A 12132-nucleotide genomic window follows, 5' to 3' on the forward strand; every position below is an offset into this window, starting at 1 on the left:
TTTACATTCTATTTTTCTCTAATTATTATCTAATTATGGCGTTATTTTGTCTTTTTTTTCTTTCAGTCGCTAACCCCGCCTGTACCCTAAACCTTCCCCGTTCCCGTTTCCCACCCCTTCCCTCTTCTAATTCCGCCGAGTTTCTGAGTATCCCATATAATGGCAGCCTTCGTAGCAAAGCAGATGGTCGGTAGTAAACTGAACGCTGTTAAAGGTAGGATCCCTTCATTATCTTATTATTTTGTAAGAATAATCCAACTTTAAAATATGATGAATTAATAAAGCAGTTTATGATTCTGTATTTGTCTTAGTATTTGTCATATGGTTCAAGGAAGCCCTAGACTTCTGCTGCACCAGTTAACTAATAATAAAGAAGTCCACTGGACTGTTAGCCTGATGGGCCGGTTCGAGCTCGATTAGGCGGGAGCGAACGCATGTCCATCACGCTGGGAGGCCGGCATATATAATATTAAAACTACATCGCGAAATTCGCTTCATCGGACCGACCTCTCCATTGTCGAGGTGGCACCATCTGATATCGCACACAAGAAATACCATCATCACTTGACTCAAGCCAAAGATAAAGAGGTCCACCTCCATGGTTAGATGATGATATCGAGGAGAAGTAATGAACATAATGCATCGAGTGCGGTGCAGGATAAGGTCACTTGCGTTCAGGCCTTAGTCATAGGAAGTCGGCTCGAAAAGTTGGAGACAGACTCCCGAAGAAGATAGTGGAGCAAGTGGCGCTGTCTACCGTATGGCTACCACAAGGGAAGGGCACGATCATCCAGCCCAACCAACTGGAAGTACTTCCTGCTCAACTGCACTAGTGACCACTTAGGAAAGAAGAAATCACCAAAGCATGAAGCGGAGCATTGAAATTAATACGTTCATCATGCGAACATACTACGAAGTAACTAAGGTAGAGACCGATATGATAATATTAATGAAACGTGTGTGATGAGTGATGTCTAGATTGCATAAGTCTTCTTAACTTATTCCAATGGATAAAAGATATCTTTTATCCATTGGAATAAGTTAAGAAGACTTATGCAATCCAGACTGTACCGCTTTCCCCGGTAATTTGAATTTGTGTCCCCTACTTCTAGCATCATTTATAACCGTATAAATTTCGCTATTGACCATTTCACAAATTATTACTTATTTTAAACAATAATTTGGAAAATCGAATTTTATATAATATTTAATAAAATATATTTTGTACGCGTTGTGATGGGTGATGATTACTCACATTGTGAAGTGTGATGCACTAACAGTCTGTGGCTTCTCTCTAGGCGTGGTGGAATTGGAAATAGCAACCAAAAGTTTATGATTATTTAACAGCACTTAACTATTAATATATTTCAGCCAGGCCCTCCGGTGCATTGGACCCCGTCATCAAGGGAAATGTAATAATAATAATAATTTTATTATTATTAAAATTTGAGCATGGAAAAACTTATAAAACTTCCTGAGCATACTTTTTTAACACTCCTGCTGACTGTGATGAATTTACTGCAGAAAATTTCTTAGGTTAGAATACAAATGTCACTTTTATCTTTTATGGTGTATTTTTAAATAACTTAATTTGCATTCATAAAACAATTTACTCCCAAATGTAAAAGACTGCGCACAAAAAAATTAGAATTGCAGATTTCAGTGGTTTATTTGTCAAAAGGTAAGTCCATTATCATTCGCAATTGTAATTAAGGTAAAAACAATTTTTATTCCCTTATGAAATTTAAAATACAGAGTATAGTTGTTAGTCTTTTAAGTAAATGAGATATTTACACGCGTGCATTAATATACTGGGTGTACGTGATCTTTGCATTATTTACTGGTGTTTTTCATAAATTAATTTGAGTGCTTTATAAAATTTCTGAGATTCTCTCGCATTAATACTGACCGTACTGGTGATGTAGAGTGGAATTTCTCCCAGCTGCATTTGGGGTTTCGTTAATTATCTAAATTTAATATTTATCCGAAATATGAAATCGTTAAAAAGTGAATTAAAGCAGTCATTAATCATAATTGATTAAAAATGTCGCCTTGAAAACAGCAAAATTCAGTACGGCCATGTTTAGTTTTTTTTTTTTTTTTTAGTGGGTTTTTATTAATTCATACGCCGGCTTCATATCTGAATGCTTTCTTTTCTGTCCACCGTATTTTTTTTCCTGCTGAGTTATCCTATTTTGGGGGATTATAGCAGAATGTACAATCTAATTAGTTGAGTCATTCCTGAACTCGTGGGTTTAATCTGATAAGACGAAGAAATGACTCTTCCGTCACGCGCTCCAGAGGTAATTAATGATGATTAAAATCCTGTCGCCGTGCATCGAAATAACCTTCGTACCACCCGTCCAAGGGAATCTACAACGGGAACGTGCAGTATAAATTAAACTCTTCTTATCGTCTTTGGCTGATCGAACTGTTTGGTATTTGTGGAGATGAATTGCCTCATCCCTCTTGGGGGCTTCATTCTCGATGCTTGCTGTTTCTTTCTCTGTGTGTTTGTGTGTTTCATCTTTTTGCATTTTATTTTTTAGGGAAGATGTGCAATCATTAGCGATAGCGTGACTTAGTGCAGTAATAAGTTCACCAATTTATCAAGGGTGGAGTTACGTTGGTTTTTGTCCAGCAAGCTGACGATATCTAGTTACTGATCAGCCATCAAACTCAAAAATTCTAGCTACGTAATCATTTTTAGATTTAGGTTTACGATGGAGTTCATAATTTAGTTATGTTCAGTTTGACATTAGTGTTGCTTCCCTTGCTCCTATGCTTTGATATTTTCGTTTTTGTTTATAATCCGATACGTCCCCCTCAGAGTCCAGAAAAGTTTACATCTTCATTATATCTTATGGCAGTCGATAAATCAATGCCACAGTTAACAGTTATTAATTTGCGCTTTCGTCTACATGTGTGTGATCTTCCAGTTAACCATCACTCATAGTAGTATTTCTGTTTTGTTGAAATAATATTGATTATTCCTTGCTTTGCTCTATACAAGAATATTTATTTTTCAAATTTATTAGACTATTCATATTCTGATTATTCAGTCTGAAAGCGGCAATCATATTCTTAAAAAGCGCATTAAGTAGAACCAAACAGCGATATACTCGTAAATCTGTTTTGAAATTCTAACTAGATAATCTCCTTAAAATCTTTTATGTTTATTTGGTGTGAAAAGCAGCCTGTAACTAGAATCTAACCACAGACATTTATAAATGAGTTAAGTATTCTTATCATACCATCGAGAAAGAGCACGGCCGTACAACATAAATAAGTTTATTGATTATCAGCTAGGTACGTACCATTATTGTTGGAATCTCTATCCCAAAAATCTAGAAGATTACATTAAGAAAAGTTGTATAAATAATTAGCAATTTCTAAAGATGAATGGAAGAGGCAAATTAAAAAAAAATAAAACTTTCCGCTGATATTTGGATGTTTACTTCGTGTCTAATTACACGTGATAGTGTCTAATTACTTTTCCCTCGATTTCGCGCTGTTTCATAATTAAAATAATAACTATGATAAGCATCAGTTAATCAAAGAGAGGCAGCTTATTACTTCAGAGTATGGTAAGTGTAACAGTATTTTTGAATGTTTCTTTTCCACTTAACTTAGTTATATAAGTTTAAAGTTTACAATTATATTCCTGGATGGCTATGCATTATAAAGAGAGATTTTAGCTGCAAAGATTACTGGTAACAGATGAACGTGTATTTTTCGTAATCTTGTAGAATCGAATATGCAATGTGTTCGCAGTGAAGTATAGTGGTTGTGCCATTTGCTACTCACCACCAACTTTGAGAGGTATAGGTTCAAATCCCACGTGCGACTGGAAGAATTCTTAATTCCACTCTTCAATCGAAGCTCTAATTATTCAGTCTGAGTCGGAGGGAGTAGGGTTTTCGTATGAGTGATTCCTGCCTTTTTAACTCTCGCAACATGCAGATCGGCCCGTGAACGTGCACTTGTACACACATACATAATATATTGGAAGACTATGACTTAAGAAAAATGACATGCTGTAAAACCAACATCATTGAAGAAATATATGTAAGGTATAAATCCTATTGCTTGACTGGAGATCTGCCAAAGTCGTTCCGAATTTTCATTTCGCAGAAGAAACACTTTAACTTTGCAGCACACCAGTTTACAAAAAGAATATACCTCTTCTCCTTGCCTTATATAGGAAGCTTTCATTTGATAAGTGATTTTATCTTCAGAATACATGCAAACTGAATTGGCAACTTTATTTTCATCACGTCATAAAATGTTGTAATACTTCTTCATCAGATAGGACTAATCCCACTTCTGTGACGAAGTGGGATTAGTCTCATCTGATCTTCAATAAGTAGCCTAGCTTCACTACTAGGAGAGGAATGGCGACATATAATTTTAGACGTTCCTGATCTAAAAATTTTAAAAAAATCTTACCTTTCTCTGTCTGTCTTTATTATTTATCACAATATTTGTCCCCACGTCTCCGCGATCTATAAATCACAGCTATAGGGTATAAGCCCTCTCGGTAAACAGCTAATACGGAAGCTTGTGATACAGGTTTCGTACCACTTTCAGATTTCACATAAAGAAATGTTCTAACTGGAACTCATTCAAACAGTTGCAACTTGCTGTAAATTATATCTTATCCTCATTACTGGCTACAAACTGCCGACAGTCGAAGACTGAATGTTCATCATGTTGTACGCATTCCCACCCCCACCCCACCCCCTTACCTTCCTCCGTGCACCACACAGAGTCGATCATTTTGTGCTGTACAAACTAAGCCCAGTGCAGATCACCTTGTCTGTTTATCTGATGAGTTGTTTAGCTTTCTAGTTTATCACAAGGTACACTACGATAATTAGCTCTAAATCAAACCACTGCGTCGTGTGTATCGTGATGACCCACCGTTTCCCTTTCTAATTAATCTACCAGTCACAGTCCTGCATAAATCAAGTATTATTAGGTCTTTAATGTAATATGGATTTCCACCATTTGTATCGTTACTAAGAGTTTAGAATGACACAAAACCTAATATGCGTCATTTACCTGCATGTTATTGTGATTTATCAATGACAAACAAACAAACTTCGTCGGTGAACTCTTGAGAGCACGCTCACATGCCAGAGTAACATCATACGTGCATTTATATTACACAAATATAGAGATGCAATAGCTGCATTTTGCGCGAAGTTTTGATTCACCTACAATTTATTCAGCTCATTTTGCGGTCATTGATTTTTTTTATAAATAGAAATGTAGCACATGTAATGGCCAACTAAAAATAAGCTTTCTCACTAAACACATACGCGTAACATCAGAATAAATCCTCTAAAACTGTAAGAATCGTAAGCCTTTTAGGGACGAAAATATTTCGATCCTGAAATCTAAAATTCATTTGCCAATTATAGACTTTGGATTTACATATCTTTTCTCCCAGTTTACAAATGGCTTGAGTTCTTTATTACTAGTCTGGTATTTTCTATCAGACATTTATTATTCATAGATAATCTGTTTATCACAGATTACCGGCAGCCAGCGACAAGTTATTATTAAACAAGCGCCAACACTTTTTTGTACACGTGATATCGTTAGAAATATAATTAGGCTTATAGAGGGTGAAGAATCTAAGAAGTTTTATTTTGCCATTTCTGTAATATAGCCTAAGCCTCTGATAATAACTGTGCTCCACAGCCCTTCTCTCATGAGTCATTGAAGAAGTTTTAAATTTTTAAATGTATTTAGAACCCCTTTAACGAGGCTTGTTAAAAAGTTCGTATTTTGACTACTAAAGATAATTGCCAAATTTTATGTGCATTTAATATATCTTCTAAGGATTATATATAGAATTTTATTGCTTTTATAATGTCTTTATTTCAGGAAATATGCAATTAAAGCTGATTGAATATTCTCCCATTCTTCAGATTAACGCCCCCTCCCAGTGACTTTCGCTAGTTTCCCAATTGAAAAGTTTCCTGTGTGACAAGCAAGATATAATCTGTTTTGAATAACTGGATGCAAGATTTTTAGTTGAAAATTTTAGTGGAATGTTTGAAAATGAATACGTAATCGGATTCTTGCCCCCTCTTGATCGTTATTATACGTAACGATCAAGGAGAAGGTTAAGGAGAGAGAAATCAACTTTTTAATAGTTGTATTCTTAATTAGCATTATATATATAATTTTAAGTACACCACATAATATGCATCAGGTGAAGCAGTTCATATGGACTAATTCATATCCCCCTGTAAAAGTCTCCTAACCGCATAGCACAAGAGTATTACACGGAAGATTATGGAGTTTATGGTACTGTATTTAACAACGATTGCGTTATGTCCCCCTGTAAAGGTCTCTTAACCGCATAGCGCCAGAGTAGTAAGAGGAAAGTTAAGACGGAGAAGAGTTTTTTTTTTAATGACGAAAAACATTTGATTACCAAAGGTTGGGAATTTTCGATACTGAATTGCATGTAATACACTCTTAAACCATACATTTGGTTTGGTTGATTTTCTCCAAGGCACCGAGGCTATGAAGCGTCAGTTTATTCTGCAGTTGGTTTCTTGGATAAAACATGCAACCCTTACCCCAGGGGTACAAACTCGTCCAGGTTGTGCGAAACCAATAAAAGGTTCCCTCTACCTTGACCACAATCGAAAACCGCTGTGTACTGTTTCTTTATCTAATGATTGAAACGTGTAGATTAACAACTATATGAACAGCGCACTGTATATAAAATATATTGTATACAGAAACTGCTAATCAGAAACTGCTATCAGAAACTGCTAATCATCACTTAATATGCGAGTAGCATATTAAGTGACTGCAATACTAATGAAGTAGTGGAATTAAAACGCTTTTAAAACAGAAGAAATCTATCCATCTGGTAAATCTATATTTGCTGTAACTCCATAGTTTCATTTCTTTTTCACAACCTTTCTTAATTCTCAGGCGAAGATTGCCTCTAGAAATTGTGGACCGCTAATGGTTTTGGCGAATTGGTTTAGCAGTAATGCAACCCAACGTGCAAAGATGAGTCTTTTAATAGTGAAAAGCGATTTACCTGAAAATAATAAATAACAGCTGAAAGTAAACAGATTAGAAACCAGAAACATGGCGCTTTGACAGGATGATGTAATGCATCCGACAATGAGAGAAGTTGAAGTAGGAAGAGAAAAGAGTGAGACTGATTATATTACATAATAGATGTGTCTCAGTAGAGTACAATCGTGCTGATATTTATTATTTGCCTCAGATTCCGCGAAGTTGGAAGGAAAAAGAATGGGTTAGAATAATAAGCTGGAATATGCAGCTTGAAGGTTATTTATTAAGGCAAGAATATCATTTACTTAAGTAAATGAAACTGAACCCTAGACTGGAAGCAGTTGACAAATGCGCTGCTCACAATAAAACATGCATTCGGTCTGTTTCTGATGGCTTACATTTCTTTCACTGTCATGGCGAAGTAGAAGAATTGACTTGTTTAAGTTTCTGCTGAAGTTTTTAGGAACACCATTTGTTTTCAGTTGGGTGATAACAGAAAACGGACATAGCCGAGTATTTATATTAATTTAATAGCCTTCCATATGTATGAGAGTCGCATGTCTTCAGGCTAATTTGGACACAAGCATTGAGCCGCTATAGGCCCAATCTGACTCAATGTTGAGTCTGGGGTTATTCTCCAAAGAGGCCAATTAAGAACTTGCCCTATCATATTAATGCGTCGCTGTTTTCTTATACTAGAATTTGTAGATGTCCTCTATTTAGTTCTTCCAGTATGAGAAGATTTTTCCTGTATACTGTACCGTTCCTTTTAAATAGCCAGAAAGATAAAAATCCGCGGATTATGAACTTATGCTGCGTCTGGGAAGATAACGTGCTGCCTTCATTGTAAACAAAACACTACTGATTAGTGATTGAAAGCCAGTATATAAAACAACTGCTTGACATCTGGAGAGGACTAGAGCTCTACTTTCTCAGTAAGCATCAAATCCCATCAAGTTGTCAATGATAGATCAACATTTACAAATTTAGGCTTCATGAATTTAGAGTAGCACTGCAGATGCATCTTCCTATTGTTTATATACAATAAAACTAAACTTATCTGACCTGTTCTCAAAGTCAGAGTACATGACCTTACTTGTTTTGCGTATGGAATAAAAGTTTACTCGTGGTGACTATAAGGAACGAGATTGGAAATTAAAACAACGACTTCTCCATACGGATATTCACGGATTTACGCTAATAAACAAATAAATTGTATTTAAAATGAATTCTTACGATCATCCAAGTATTTTGAAAGGCACCTGATGTTAAATTATGCGGCTTTCAAAGTAAATTCCGAATACAAGAGCTGCTGCAATATTATGGAGAAATTTCGAAGAAAAGTAAGAGAAGGGCATTCACTTATTTTAATAAACATATCCATAATAACCCAAGTGACTACACTGCCCCCGAGGCACTAACGCACAAAAACTTCATCTGAAACCGCAAGAAAAATACAATATTCTTATAGTAATATAGTAAATCAAATCACCAAAAACACTGAATGAATATTAACGCCTCGTTTGTATCGCTTTCTTGGACTACAAAATGAGTTTTTCTTATGAGATAAAAAAAAATTAATTCTGGAATTTCTAACAAGGGAATAGAAAAAAAAAAACTTAAAATAATTAAGAAAATGTATACAAATGAAGTCACTGCACCGCAGCAGGAAAACAATAACAAAAATCGAAGCACAAATTAACGAAGGCGAGACAGCGGCCACATTATCACCCCAGATGATTTACGACGTGCATAAAGAAGTTTTTGGAATTTAAATTGGGGGAAGAGGAAAGTATAAGAAAGAATGCTAAACTTGTGAACAGCGTACATTATTATACACAATAGTATTATATCGATAACTGCTTTGCAGAACTCATTCTAATTCTGTAAGAACAGATGGTCGAAAATGGCCTAAAATTAACATAAACTTAATTATCGAAAATAAGCAGTTCCAAAAGAAATAATAATAAAAGTACTGTTAGATCCCTTTAAGTTTTTTTTTTTAAGGAATGGCAAAGTTTTGTCATCCTCAAAAGAAAAAGATTTGTCTTGTTTACACTTTTCATTTACAAACTGCTACATTACCTGGTGTCCCGCTCCTTTTATTCTGTTTAGTTATTAATATTTAAAATAATTTAAAAGTCTTTTTAGTAACCTTTTAACGTTTATTACTACTAGTTATTAGCACTATCTTCAATAACTTTTACTTTTGTTTGGAATCGTTTCACGATTCCAAACTTTTGGAACATCCAGAGATGCTCGATGTTCCAAAAGTTAGTGTAGTGGTAAGGTTTGCAGCTCTTCGTGCTGCCTGAAAAAAACCCGGGTTCGAATCTCGTTGAGGAGGGAGGATTGTGCATGAGGTATAAATGTTTCATACTCACGCTAAATTGGTCAGTCGTACGCAAAGATTGCATGGGTTCTTTCTCTCACAGATTCCTCATACCTTCACTCACTCCATCGATTCTCAAAGAAGAAAAATTGTCATAGGTGGCTAACTCTTACGAACCCCTAAAGAGCGAGATTTTGCAAATGAAATGAAGTGTTAAAATTACTGATAGGCAATAAGGGTTATATGAATAACAAACACGCTTTTTAACTGCTTTGCGTGTTTGAACTTCAGATTATAGGTTGCGAAGAATACTGAAATATCATCTTATCATTTCCTCAATCTGAAATTTATTTATAGGTAGTTGAAAATACTGCTCCTTTATGGAAATAATCCCTTTTCCGTAATTCTCTCTCTCTCTCTCTCTCTCTCTCTCTCTCTCTCTCTCTCTCTCTCTCTCTCTCTCTCTACTTAAAGATTAACTCTTTAATCTCACGGGATAATCTACGATCAAGGGACACTTCAGTAATATCCAACATATAAAGGATTTGGAGCCCTCACATTTCAGGCCTCAATAATTAGCCAAAACTGGCCCTTGCATCATTGGAAAAGAAGCACATTATTTATGTGTAATGCATTTATGTTTGATTACTCTTCAGTAAAATATTGGTTCCGTCAGCCGCTGAAAGGACACACAATGTCTATGGGTGGGTAGTTTTTCTTGGGAATGGTGACAAAAAAATGTAACGAATTTTTTTTTTTACTTGATGCTTGCTACTAATTCCTTTCCTTTTGTCTCTCTTGGCTGAGAACTTCACTACGGGTTCTGGGTGGATCTTCCCTGGATTCCTTCGGGATCGAGGTCGTCCATCACTTCGGAGAGCCGTCTGTTTTTCTTTTTTTTTTTCTCAATAAATAGTGATTTACTTTCCTCCCAGGCTGTGGTGTAGTCGAATTTGTTCACTGGCTTGGATCAGCTCCTAGGCCATCTGCGCAGCCTTCGTGGCAAACCTCACCCCTCCTTCACTCTCAGCAAAACTACTACTCTCCTCTCTCTTTCCTGCCTAAATCTTACATAGATACTAACAGAATAACATTTATTTAATTTTTTCTCACGCCTAGCAACCCGAGCTCGTTATTGTCTCTCATAACTAACAACAGTCCCACGGTAAGTTGATCCTATTAAGTATGGACCGCTATAGTATTGAAGTCATTGCTTTTCTCCGTTCGCAAGGGTTTAATGGTTAGACTCCACTTTTGTTTCAAGCGCTCCTCAGAATTCTGTGGAAGCAATAAAAACTTATTTATTTAATAAGTTAAGTAGTTACTCCGACACATCCTTAAGGGCGAGTAGGGTTCAAGGTTTTGTTGAATTATTCATTAATCATATTATATTATACATTCACTGGCCAAAAAATCAGAAACCTTTTGCAATTAGCGTCAACAGATAATTAAACGTCGGTATGCAAATACAAATTGTCAAATGGAATGATCACAAGTACTTTGTTGTCGGATAAATACTGCACATTTTCCTGGGATCTCTTATTTGATCCGACCATGCCGAAAACAGGTGATCCACCCGATTTTTCTTATTGTTGGAGCACATTTAGCAGGATCCACAATTGAGAAAACAAAGTAAATCACTGGTGTGTCGAAAGCAACCATCTAAGAAGTATGCAATGAGTGGAAGAAGAAAGGAGAATGCAGCTCCATGAGGAAGAAATTTGGTAGAAAGTATACTCCAATAACGATACCTCAGGAATTTAAAGTGAACTGTAGGTCAGACCCATTTCAAACAGAATTATAGGGTGGTTGAATTTGGTAGTTGTACGCGTATACGAAACCACTTCTTTCTGTAAAAATCTAAGTTTCTACTGGAATGGTGTCGCCAACGCTACGACTGGACTGTGTAACAGTGAAAAAAAGATCGTGTGATAAGACGACCCCTGATTTACACTTTTTCGCATTAATGGACAGGAGAAAGTGTAGCCTGAGTTGCTTGAAGCCATGCATCCAGATACTCCCTTGTCCCCCATTCAAGCGGCTTTTGGTGGTATTAGATATGTTATGTTGGTAAGGACTGGGTCCAATCATGCTGTTAGAAGGTTTTGTTACCTCCAATGAAAATCTTTCTGTTGTATCGAACCAATTTCACTTTTTAGTGCTTAATTTTTATCCAGATTGCGACGGATTCTCTAAAGACGACAACGCAACTGTCCAACATGCAAAAATTGTATCTGAATGGTTCGAGAAACATTATCAAGATTTCCAGAATCTGTCCTAGCCGCCTAATTCTTCATATCTGAATCAGGTTGAGAATTGACTGGGATATATTGGAAAGGCCAGTTTGGCTTCGCAGTTCTCTACCAACAACAACACAGCATGAAGAATGACCCTTAGTGGAATCCATGTCATGATGTATACGGGTAATTAGTGTAAAAGGTAGCGGTACTAGATGTTGAATAAGGGTTTTTAATTTTTAGCCAGTGAATGTGCACTATACAAAATGCATAATATGCTATATTATACATTACACTATACATTATATTGTGGGGGGGAATTAATGTTATATTATATAATTATATACTTATTAACTGCATTCGCTGAACACCCTACTGAAGTCACAATCAAACTCCACAAAAGCAAATCTGACTGCAATTTACAGAAAAATTCTAGATTCTAGGGTGTGTAAAGCGGTGTGTTAGCAGAACATTAAAGACACATTTATTTACAAACTTTTAATGAGC

At 36.0% G+C, this 12132-nt stretch overlaps 1 protein-coding gene across 4 annotated transcripts in view; it reads left to right on the forward strand.

Moving 5' to 3' along the window:
• LOC150089645 (complexin-like) overlaps positions 1–12132 on the forward strand; it is a 650426-nt gene that overhangs the window by 446827 nt on the left and 191467 nt on the right. For all 4 annotated transcript variants that reach the window (XM_090389573.1, XM_090389575.1, XM_090389572.1 and 1 more), the window contains one exon: positions 67–214. In XM_090389573.1, the coding sequence (XP_090245699.1) occupies positions 160–214 (55 nt within the window). In that variant the 5' untranslated portion in view covers positions 67–159. The remainder of the gene's footprint in view (positions 1–66; positions 215–12132) is intronic.

The sequence above is a fragment of the Mastigoproctus giganteus genome, chromosome 2 (assembly GCF_048544385.1).
Source record: "Mastigoproctus giganteus isolate SK-2022 chromosome 2, ASM4854438v1, whole genome shotgun sequence".
In the NCBI taxonomy this organism is placed as follows: domain Eukaryota; kingdom Metazoa; phylum Arthropoda; class Arachnida; order Uropygi; family Thelyphonidae; genus Mastigoproctus; species Mastigoproctus giganteus.